The following is a 12,508-nucleotide window of genomic DNA, read 5'->3' on the forward strand; positions in this document are numbered from 1 at the left end:
AATTAATTTTTTATAACATCATTGGTCCAACCCAATTAGAGCATAAAACCAAGAACCACTCTATTTCCAGTTCTTTGACCATATTGGTTTTTAAAACTGTAATTTTAATATAATATATAGAAAAATTAAGAATGGGATGTAAGGCGTATTGTGAAAATGGTTATGTAAAATAGATAAAGTGGTCTTTGGTGATACAAAATGCATATTTTTTTGAAGAGGGATGGGAATGCCTAATGTAAAACTTCTATTATTATTATTATTTATTTATTTATTTATTGAAAAGAAAATAGAAAGCCGCTAAGGTAAAACTTAATGGCATAGAAGTCACGAACAACGAGAAAATGCACTGCATAGTATTGGTGGGTTTATGTACACCAAATGCTTCGATTAGTCAATAATTTTAACTATACAAGGCATCAATTTCCAGTTTCTTACATTGACAAATAACGCCACTATACTATATGCAAGGGACAGAATGAACAAATAACATTGAAAAAACATAGCTACAAATTCTATTAATATAAACAAATTGAGAATCAGTTCCTCAATTAAACTGAGGGAAATTAACTTCGCCTGCTTCAGTCATTTTCCCCCAAAGTCTTGCACATCACGTCACACCTTCTGTAAAAATGAGGTGAGAAGATCCCAGTTTTATAGACATTAATCTCTAACACTAATATATAAGAACACACCCCCTTTCCAAGGAATCGGGGGTTGTCAGGGCCGAAAAATTCTCATAGTTTTTGTGACCTGGAGCCTACAAAATGGACACTTGGAAACTGCAGAAGAGCATCTACGACAAAGTACATGGCCACAGGGAACTATTGTCATATTGACTTCAGCACTCAAACAAACTCGACAAATCCATGCCGCCTTTGCTGAATCAGCTTCTTTTGCAGCAACATCAGCCTTTTCCTGCATTGTTGTTCCAAAAAATGACAAATATTTAGTAGAATTAAGCAATCAAAAGATTTGACAATCAATAGTCTCCATATTTAACAATCTTATTGATATGCAACCCAAAAATCTTATCTTCCAAATGATTTTATTAATCAGTCGTAGTGAAATGCTGTGTTTCATTCCATATGTTTCTAAACATTCAGACTAATGTAGTTCATGTTTAGGAATCCCAGATTTATATCCCATATATTACTAAACATTTAGATTAAGGTAGTTCGTGTTTAGGAATCCCAGATTTATATCTCCAGGCAGGCCCTAATAATGTCCAGGCAAAGTCATTTATAGATCCAAAGAAAATCAAAACTATAAACATATATTAAGTAGGAATATTCAAACATTTTTTTCATTCTGTACCACATTATGGGCAAAGCTGAATTGACTGGTGGTTCAGCTTATAAAATTCTATGACAACCTACATGTGGCTACTCCCTGATATGTAACTTAAACATTATTATTTCGAAAAAGTCACATATATGCTTCTACCATTGTATACTCAAACTATGGATGACAAAGGATATAATTTAAAACTGCAAGTTACAAACCTGCTCAAGTAGAAGTGCTGCCCGAGACTCCTGTAATTGTTCTTGCAAGGTTATGGTTCTGTGCAATAGAGATTGCTGCTCCACATCCATGTTGATCCCAGCTGCAGAAAGCATCTCATGAACTGCCTGCACCAGTTCTGCAGCTGAGACTCTGCCAAACTGAAGTTCTTTACCAGGCTGCAGCTGTCCACAAAGAAAACCTTCAGTTTAAGGTATATGACATCTGACCATTGAAAAAGTACTGGAAAGTCCACCAGCATGAGCTCAATCAAACAAGACCCAGGCTCTATACATGACTTATGACAATGATTCCTCCATAATTATCAAATATGGAGGAATCAAATATTTTAAGCAGTTGATGAGCAAGAAGCCACTACTTCCAACTCCACATTTAAGTTTCTATACCAGAGCCTACAAAGTCAATAAAGTCTTAAAGCCTATAAAGAAACTGACGAAAAAATTCCATTCCAAAGCCTATAAAGTCTGTGTTTTCTACAAACTGTAGCTAAACAAGATAGTATACAAGAATGGGAATAAGAGAATGGTAATTGAGTATAGCAAATACATAGAACAAATAAATTTTAAAAAAAGGGTAATTAAACCAAAATAACCCAAGACAAAAGTACAATTTTCTGTATGGTTTATGATGACTAAATGGGAATCATATTTGACATCCATTACTCTGAATATGATCAATCTATGCATCAAGAAGTCTTGAACTAGAATACATGTACAGAGGTGGATGACATTGTTGCAGAATCATAGATATATTTTGTCATTTTTGTTGTGATTATTCTAGGGTCTCTTATTTTTATCTTATGAAAGAAAGGTCTAAATTGTACTCAATTTTCAAATCATTTTTTTTTATAGAAATAAAGACTCAATTTAACGCTTCATTTCGTATTTTTTCATCTGATAATGCTCGTGAATATTTTCATACATCTTTGTCTCAATTTTTTGATGACCATATAATTCACCAATATTCATGCCCCTATACTCCACAACAAAATGGGGTTGCTGAATGCAAAATGCATCATTTCTAAGAGGTCACTCATGCCTTCTTGTTTCATATGTGTGTTCCTAAATCATATCGGAGTGATGCTACTCTAACTGCCTGTCACCTGATTAATCGCATGCCATCCATTGTTCTAGGTGGTCAGATCCCTTATACTATGCTTTCTCCTAATGCACCTTTGTTTCATCTCTCCCAAGATCTTTGGTTGTGTGTGCTATGTTCATATCTTAGGTCCAGGGAGTGATAAACTTGATCCTAGATCAATTTAATGTGTTTTTTTTCTTGGGTATTCTCATACTCAGAAGGAATACAGAAGTTATTCACCTACTCTTCGTTGTCGTTTCCTTAGTGTTGATATCACATTTGATGAGTCTCAATCCTATTTCTCTCCTTCGGTTGGTAGTGACAGTTTTCCTCCTTGCCTTCCTCACTTACCGCCTATGTCTCATACTAAATCTCCTTCTTAGAAACCACTCTAGGCATATCGTCATCGGCAGAAACCTCCAATAGAGACTTCTTCCCTGCCTAGTGATCTGCCTCCTGATCCTTACTCTCTTCCAATTGCTCTACGCAAAGGTAAGCATACTTGTACCTCTCATCCTATTTCTCACTTTGTCTCTTATGGTCATTTGTCTTCATCTTTCCATGCTTTTATCACATCCTTGAATTGTACTGTTGTTCCTAAGTCTATCCAGAAGGCTATGTCCATCCCAAGTTGGAAGTCTGCTATGAAGGCAAAAATGTCTGCTCTGTCTGAAATGCTACTTGGTCTTTGATTACTCTTCCTCCAAGGAAAATTACTGTTGTCTGTCGTTGGGTGTATACTGTGAAGTACTTGTTTGATGGTTCTATTGAGCGTTTAAAGGCTCACTTGGTTGCCAAAGGGTATACCCAAACATATGGCGTTGGCCATGCAGAGACATTCTCGTCTGTTGCTAAAACTTCTTCTGTTCAAATTTTGATCTCATTGGCTCCTAATTGAGTTGGCCACTGTTTCAGTTAGATGTTAAAAATGCCTTCTTGAATGGCGATTTGAAGGAAGAGGTGTATATGGAGCAACCTCGTAGGTTTGTTGCTCAAGGGGAGTCTAAAAAAGTGTGTATGGTCTTAAACAATCTACAAGAGATTGATTTGGTAAAATCAGTGAAGCAGTTTTAAAGTTTGGATTATGGCGTTGCCATTCTGATCACTCTATGTTTTCTCATACCTTTGCAAGAGGAAAGACTTCACTGATAGTATATGTTGATGATATTATAATCATTGGTGATGACAAGAAGGGTATTGATGATTTGAAGAGATACCTTCAAAACTCCTTTCGAACTAAAGATCTAGGTAAACTTTGTTATTTCTTGGTGAGTTAGCATGATCTAAATAATGCATCAGTCTATCAGAAAGAAAGTATGTGTTGGATATTTTGGAAGAAACTGGCTTGTTAGAATCTAAACCAGTGGAGACTCCTATAGAACCTAATGTCAAATTGAATGAAGATTGAAGATCAAGGGGAGCTGTTATCTAATCCGGAGAGAGACCATTGTTTGGTTGATAAACTAAACTATCTCACCATTACTCGCCCAGATATATTATTTGCCGTCAATGTTTTGAGCCAATATATGAAAGATCCTTGCCTTCCACATTGGGAGGCAGTTATTCAAATTGTGAGGTATCTTAAAGCACATCTAGACCGTAGTCTTTCCTATAAAGTTAACGGTCACCTATGACTAGAAGCCTATACTAATGCGGATCAGGATCACCATCAGATAGAAAATCCACTACTGGGTATTGCACTTTTCTAGGAGGAAACCTGATTACTTGGAAAAGTAAGAAACAAACTATTGTTGCCAGATCTAGTGTAGAAGCCGAGTATGGAGCCATGGTACACATCATGTGAGCTTATGTGGATTAAGCATTTACTTGAGGAATTAAAATTTGTTGTGAAGTTGCCTATGACTATGCATTGTGATAATCAAGCAGCAATTCATATTGCCTCCAATCCTGTGTTCCCTAAGCAAACTAAGCATATAGAAGTAGATTGTCATATTACTCAGGATAAAATAGAAGATTGTGTAATTGCTACTCTATATGTTTCTACAAGAGTTCAAATTGTTGATATGTTTAGCAAAGCTTTATGTAAGACTCGTTTGGGTTTATTATGTAAAAAGCTAGGATTGTATGATATATACTCTCCAGCTTGAGGGGGAGTGTTATGAGTATAAAGCTAGGGGCAAAAGAATAAACTCAATGTGTGTGTGTGTGTGTGCATATATATATTGATATATATATATATATATATCAATAATATGTTATATGTTAGGGTTAATTTTAATAACCCGATACATATGTTTTCTCCAAAACAGGTTTCTTCCAAGAGGAGAAAAATAAAAACAAAAAGCAATAACCATTTATACATAAAAGTGATTGACACAGAGAGGCCAAACCTGGGATCTTGGTCTTCCCCCACCAGAACTTTCAGGCACCTCAATTTGAGTCCTGCTATCAATTACTGTGTGGGAACTATTCAGCAAGGTTTCTGAGGAAGCATCATTTCCCATTGATATGCTCCTGAATGAGAAAACTTGTGAAGAAATAAGAGGCTGAGTCAGCCCTGGTGCAATTTCCACTTTGAATCTATATAGTGCTTGGCCTGCAAATGGCCTAACATCCTCTGGAACCCGACCATATTTCAACTTTTCTCCATTGTGAGATCGCCATGCCACTATTTCTCCAGCATAAAAAGGTCTTAATGGGTGAAATTGTACTTGTAGAGCATCTTGAGGCAATATTTCCATGCCTATCAAACTAGCGATTCCACTTGTGGGTTCTTTCTTCTCAGTACAAAGCTTCAAAACATCAATAATTGCAGATTCACAGCCTACAGGACAGGACAATAAAGATCCGATGGGTAATGGGGTTGGAGAGCCTAAAACCTGGCTCACAACAATTGCAACAACATCAAAAATGGATATATAGGCTGGCGGTTCAGCGACTAGAAAACAGGCATTTGACCTGCTAACAAAGTAAAGGGTTCGATGTTGGGAGTCATCCTCCCACTCTGGAATCATGGAATCCTTAGTTGTACTTGTAATGCTGACAGAGTTTGGAAGGAGCAAAAAATGAGTATGGAGGCACTTAACAAACTGCAGCTTCGCTGCAACAGATTCTAGTGAATTTTGTATGGTTTCTAAAGTTAAACTACTAATTGCAGCAATGTGACCAGCCATACTATTTACAACAGTCTGTACAGCAAACTGAAATGATCTGCTTAAAAGCTTCTCTCTGATGGCTGCAAGTGGAACCAATCCAATGTATTCCAAAGTCTCTAAATGTTCCCCAGGATCTAGTTCCTACAAACAGATGCAGATTTTTCCAAATCAGTATGAAAGAAAGAAAAAGAAGAAACAAGACACTAAGAATACAAGGACTTTTAGAATATCAGCTACCTCTATGACTACATCAGAAAGCTTTTTGATATCCAGGACTGTACTTATTCTGTCTGGAAGATCTGGGTGAACGAATCTTAACCTGGAAGTGTTGATGCATTTGACATATTGGGAGCCAAAAGCATCAATATATACACAGGATTTTGCATGCACAAGTCTGCAGCCATCATCTGGGACTATTGCTTCTGATTTCCAGATAGAACAATTAGACTCAACAGTCTCATCACAGACAAAGTCCAAAATTTCCATCACGGCACGGAGTTCATTTGGATTTAAACGCTGATATCCACAAGCTTTCTGAAGATTTAAAAGGAGTTCTTTTGCAGAAGCATCTGATAGAACATCCTGAAGTCCCAAATCCTTGAGAATCTTTACGAAAGGAAGATATAAAGAAGGAAGTTCAAATGCAAATGGGGACAAGTTAATTGTCAGATGCACAAAAAGAGAGTTTGCCTTCACCAAACGCGTTCCATTTGCAGCAGGCAGAAATGCCACTCTCTGCAACTCCATTATATCTGCATGAAAGAAAAATTAATAATATATATATTTTTATCTATTTATTAATGGAGTCATATCTGCATAACAGATCTTTTTTTTTTAATGATATTATAATTGAAAAGTAGAAATCAAAATGATGAGAACTTCAGCTATTTCATGACCCTTAAAGTACCAGATTCTAATTCAGCGAGATCTGATTTCTCACCATTGCAAACTTCTCCACATCTATGTATGGAGAAGTAAGTTGAACAAGAAATTACTTTAAAGGCCAAAAAACAAAACTAAACAAACAAACAATCAAAAGACCGAGTTCAAAAACAACCAATAAAAAGAGTTAATATCATCTGTGACCACATTTTGAAGCATACACAGCATGTATGAATGTCTGCATTGGAAATGGAATGCATATCTAATCAGAATACCAAGGAACTCTATGAAAACAGTCAAAACGCTATGTTCATGATCTCACAAAAGAAGAAATTCGGACCAAGGATCTGGGAGAAGCTTCTCTTAAAAAAAGAACAACCTGTCCCTAATATTAGGCAACACTTCTCAGTTTTTAAACAACATTACACATATTTCCATATACTTTTTCACCCACACGTATTTCCAAAAAATACAAACAACGTTACTAGAACAATGTTACCAAATGGCCCCTAAGTAGCTGCAACAACTATACCCCTCACAGCCTATCCCTCATACAATCAGTAATGGCGGATGAACCTCCGGTAAAAGGAGGCAAGTCCATAAAAAATTCTGATGTCCTTAATGTTTAGGGTTCAGGCCAATCTGCAATTTCCCCAACCTTTTGTGGGTCTAAGACATGCCCAATGGGGATAAGATGAAACCTAGAAAAATGACTCTATTGGTATATGATACCGGAAAAGTATGGGGCAAATCAAACTTATCTGATATGATAAATAAGGGAGGGGTGGATGCATTTTTTTTTTTTTTGGTTATATGAAATAAAAAAAACACTCAAGTATTAAAAAGGATAGGTAAGCTCACCACCAAAGCAAACCCAAAGGGAATAGATATCACCACTCAAAGGAATTTTGCTAAGCAGACAAAATTGAATTGGCTCACCACTCAATGGGATACAAAATATCACTACCCAAAGAGATACAGAAACCAAAATTCGTCACCCAAAGGAATCCACTCAAGGGATAAGAGTTAATTTAGAAGAAATTCATCTTCTAAAGCACAAAGCCTTATAAACTCAAATATGCTAGTAAGAAAAGGAATTAATTCTTCTAACCTAGTAAGAAAAGCAATTTAATTCCTAGACATTAATAGATTAGGCCTTAGGCACAAATAGTAGTGGGCTGCATCCATAAGACCACCGGTTGGCCATCTTCTTCTTGCATCTACGTCCATGGGGGATTTATCTTATGTCATACCAATCACCAAGTCCTTCAATAACTAGAATCATTAGCAAACGATCATGGAAGATGAGCAATATACCAATTTGGATGGCCCTCTAGCAACATGCACTTAATTCAAAAAGGCACAAGGAAATAGTTAAGGCTTAGGTGTGGAATGGAATAAGAGAATTTCTGTAACTTCTACCACAACCAGCATAAAAAGTTACGCATACAGACTGAAAAAGACAAAGAAGGAGAGATGAAATGATGATGTCAACAAATTACTAGTTTACTAGTAAACAAATTCAAATAAGTAATCCAGCATCAATGGCCAGACACCATGCAGTTTCTATTTAAGCATTTGGTCGTAATATTAAGCAACCCACTTTGACTAGGTAATGGAATTAAACAGCACTGTAAAAAAATATTAAGAAACCCATTTGGCCAAAGCAATGGTATTAAATAGCACTGTACAAATATATATATATATATATATATATTTTAAATGATAAACTATGATAGAGTGAGGAACCATAGAAATTGAAGGGACCTCACCCATTTTCACATCCAAAAGCAAGATAGTTTATAGATCCAATCCATTCAAATAAATCTATAAATCATGAAGATGGACATCTTCCAGAGTTTGCTTATATTAGGAAAGCAGAATGATACATATATTTGTTGCATTTGCACAGTGAATATCACTAGATGTATGAGCCAAAAAATAATTATTTCAATATGTTAGGGGAGAATTGGTAATTTAACACAATAAAAAGAAGCATTCAATTTATATTTCCTGCATTATCATCACTTGCATAAGAGGTGCTAATCGTATTGAAGGGCTTAAATTGTTAAAAGACTTACCGTTATATGTGGAAATAAATGAAGGCCCATTAATCTAAGTTTTCCCTAAAAACATAATAATAAATCAATAAAAAAGAACAGAAATCTACCTGAAGAAGAAAGGGAACCCCAAACCTTATCCAAATATTTTAAAACTTCACAACAAGCCTCATCAATGGACATCATGCCTGAAGTAGTTGGCCAATGAGCAAGCGTATCTTCACCACCGCTTCTTCCAATAATCTGGGGCACATTTGTATTAGCTTGATGTTTATTTGCATCACTAGTAATCTTGGATGAAAATATAAGGGAGTTGAGCATCTGACCTTCAAGTGTTTTAGAACTGCGGAAAAAGCTGGAGGGCTCCTGAGGTGTAATGCTCCCCAAGAGTACTCAGGAGGAACAATAGCCTGTCTAGAGAGAATGGGAGCACAACTCCAAGCTAGAGGCCAATCCTTTGACAGAATCGCTTCACTATATGGAGTGAGCACCCTCCTGCCACCTTTCTTGCCTCCAAAATTTGGCAAGCCATGTTCAGCAGGTATGCATGCAATATTGCCAAGGAGATTACAGAAGTTGTTTCCATAAAGTACAGCAAAGTTTGTGAAAATTGCTTCAACTACAGATCCTGCTAATGACCATATTTCCATAGACACTTCATTTTGAGAGTTGGTTATGTCCAACTCAAAATCATCCAAATTCCCAGATTTCATGCATTCACTTCCAAGAAACTCTACTCTTTTGGCACATTCAAGTATTACATCTGCTTCGGTTGCAGTTCGAAGGCCAACTTTCCTCAAAATGCGAAGCCACCCATCTGTACTGAACCTTTCTCCTGGAAAGTTTTTTCTCTCACCAATGAAAACAGATGTTAATAAAGCATCAGTGGGATCAAAGAGATCCTTGGGTCTAAACAGATCTGTTGAAAATTCAACAGCATTCCTCACAAATTTAGTCTCCTTCAAAGCTTCAATTAAAGAAGAATCAACCTGAAGATCTTGCCAATTCGTGTAAAGATAAATTAATATATCCTCCTGTTCAGACTGAGGTTTTCTCTCAAATCCAGGCAACCCAAACCTTGTCAGAATTTGTTGATCATTCAACTCAGGTACCTCAAGTGCTCGAAGTAATGAACATTCAATTGAATCTGTGGAATAAGCGAGGCAGTGCTCATCATATGGTTTAAGGAATGAATTTGAAGAGATCATACATTGATCTTCTCTGTGCAAGCGTGTGTATGATCCCACAACTGTTTTATATATAGGTAGAGAACACAAAACTTCAAGTTCTTCATTTTTGTAATTAGAGCTATTAGAAAAGAAATCATTAGCAAAAAGGGTAAAAAGTTCATCTCGATCTGAAGTCGAAAGGGAAGTAAGTTCTGGGAAATAGCCAGCTTGTTTAGCTGCCACAAGCTTGGAAGCAATAACTTGCCCTAATGATTGGGAAGGAATGGGGAGGCAATTGCATGAAGCAGCACAGTCCATGAAAGTTATATCATAAATGGGTATATTACAGTGGTTCAACAGTGACAACAACCAAGGGTATTTGGTTCTGGATACTTCAAAAGCCAAAACATAGGACTGAAGTAATCTAGAATCAGAAGTGAGATTCATCAGTAACATTGCTGGATCTCTTTCTGTTGCACCCATTTCCAAGACACCATCTGCTGAGCCTGGATCAGTAACTGACGGTGGAATGAAGACCAAATGACACTCCCTTACACGGCATAAGATTGGCCTACCAAGAAAAGCAGGAATCAAGGGCCAATCAGAAAAGAGAGAGAGGTCTTTTGGAGATGAACTGAAAATTTTCCAAAAGAGTCTTATCCATTCAGGGGAAGGGCCGCCTTCACCACCAGAACTTGATGTTTTCTCCCACGAGAACCAAGGAGCCATATTTGAACTCATTACATTACTCACCCAGTTAGCATGGAAAATCAGCTTCATATGACTGGCAAGTAAGTGAAGAGAAAAATTCTGTATTTTTAATAATGTCTGAAGAGTAGGATTTGAAAGAAAATCAGCCAAGATTGATCTATCCAATATCTTGGGATGGATAAACTTTGCTGCTAAAGGACTCATTAGTGCCTGCTGCTCCTTGTCTCCATACCAAAGTTCAGTAACCCCCAACTTTGTTAGATGATTTGTTGCAGTTGGACATGGTAAACCATTAAGCTCAGCAACTATTGATAAAAGCTTCTGGTTTACACTTCCACTGCTGCTATTACTGCTACTACCAATGGTATTCCTTTGAACTAATGGCCCTCCAGTTCTACCAATGTCTTCAACAACTACCCGGCCAAAATCAAGTATAGCCTTCCCCAAACTTGTCACCATTTCAAGAGCATCTCCAGAGCTAACTGCACCCTCAGTAGACAACCCAGGAAAACTACGCCCATAAGGGACTAAAGCAGATGCCCTATTAATAGAATTGGAGTTAACAGGGTTAGGTGATGCATCATCTTCATTAAAATTAGATGTTACTGGGAGCTGAATATCCGACAAGCAATACTCAAGAACATCCACATAAGTATCAACTGATCGAAGAACAATAGATGTTAAAGAAGCCCTAAGAAGATCTCGAACCATCTTAGGCTTAATTTCTCGAACTGTTGCCCCCACGGCTTGTATCTCAGTTACCAACTCCCATGGTACTGAAAATACTGGATAATGCTCCTTCACAAAGCTGCAAACTGTACCTGGAAGCAAATTATCACCCACCCCATTCCCTGGTTGTGAAAGAAACATCCCCTCTTCGGCCTTGACTAAATTTCCCGAGTACAGCTGCCACACAGGAAGATTGATAGTATGAACATAGAAAGGCTTTATTACCTGTTCAATTAGGCATTCCCAATCCGCTTTTAGCATCTCTGTTGAAACTGAATTTTTTCCATTGCCACTTTGATTAATCAAGGTGTGCTTGCTAGTCCTCGGCCAGAAGGAATAAATTTGATCTCCATAGGCCTTCAAAGACAGACTAATTGCATAAGCTGCATTTGACTCAATTGCAGAACTCAAAGGGTCCCGTCTTATCTTTTGGATTTCCAGTATCATTTCAATGTAGGAATCACGAACACAAGCCATCAGTTCTCTGTTCCAAGCTTCAATTAAGTGATTTCCAGGATCAGGCTGTGCCACTACCAAAGCTTGCTGGTCTTGATGTTTAAAGAGAAAACGACCTCGATTATGACACACAAGGAAACATCCGAAGACAGTGACAGGAATATCTACCGCACCAGACAAAGGAAGAGGAGACATCATGGAACTTGTTAAATAAACATCAGTTGGATGGCCATCTCGGGAAATATGTGCTGCAACTCCAGCAACAGGAGTCAAGTTGTATGCCAGATATCGCCTGCAAGAATAAAATGATGCCATCAACCACGTCAATTCAGAGAATGTTGCAGATTTTTTGGGAATTACAAAGGGTGGGATAATTATCCTAATTAGTTAATTTTGTCTCAGATTGAAGCTGGATAATAGTTAGGATGCAAGAAAGACAGCCACCAACAAATGGTTTGAAATGGAATGTAAAAAGAAGAAAATGAGGAGGGAGGACACACAAAAACCAAGAGACAGCAACAATTTCTTTGCACCAATGAATGAATTTGGAAATAATCACATGTTACCTCAATTTTGGTAAAGGACCAATAGGCCAGGGAGAATGCACTGTAGAATAAACTGACGTTCTAACCTTGATTTCAAAGTAATTAATAACTAAACCACTGAAATTCTGCTCAATGAGAAGAGAAATTATCCTTCATGAAAGTGTAATGAACAGGAGATGAATTCCCGTATACAAAAGTAGGTTGGAGAGTAATTAGCACAGAGAGAATATGAATTTAAG

At 37.2% G+C, this 12,508-nt stretch overlaps 1 protein-coding gene across 2 annotated transcripts in view; it reads right to left on the reverse strand.

The window, feature by feature from the left end:
• Positions 1-347: 347 nt before the first annotated feature.
• The window catches only part of LOC126717973 (uncharacterized), a 49,654-nt gene continuing 37,493 nt past the window's right edge, over positions 348-12,508 (reverse strand). The window contains exons 8-13 of one of the 2 annotated variants that reach the window (XM_050419985.1): positions 8,986-12,016; positions 8,770-8,902; positions 5,955-6,469; positions 4,953-5,858; positions 1,503-1,679; positions 348-915 (exon numbers count right to left, since the gene is read on the reverse strand). In XM_050419985.1, the coding sequence (XP_050275942.1) occupies positions 718-915; positions 1,503-1,679; positions 4,953-5,858; positions 5,955-6,469; positions 8,770-8,902; positions 8,986-12,016 (4,960 nt within the window). In that variant the 3' untranslated portion in view covers positions 348-717. Of the gene's footprint in view, positions 916-1,502; positions 1,686-4,952; positions 5,859-5,954; positions 6,470-8,769; positions 8,903-8,985; positions 12,017-12,508 lie in introns of both variants that reach the window. The other variant, XM_050419984.1, reaches the window with a different exon arrangement.

This window comes from Quercus robur, chromosome 3 (assembly GCF_932294415.1).
Source record: "Quercus robur chromosome 3, dhQueRobu3.1, whole genome shotgun sequence".
In the NCBI taxonomy this organism is placed as follows: domain Eukaryota; kingdom Viridiplantae; phylum Streptophyta; class Magnoliopsida; order Fagales; family Fagaceae; genus Quercus; species Quercus robur.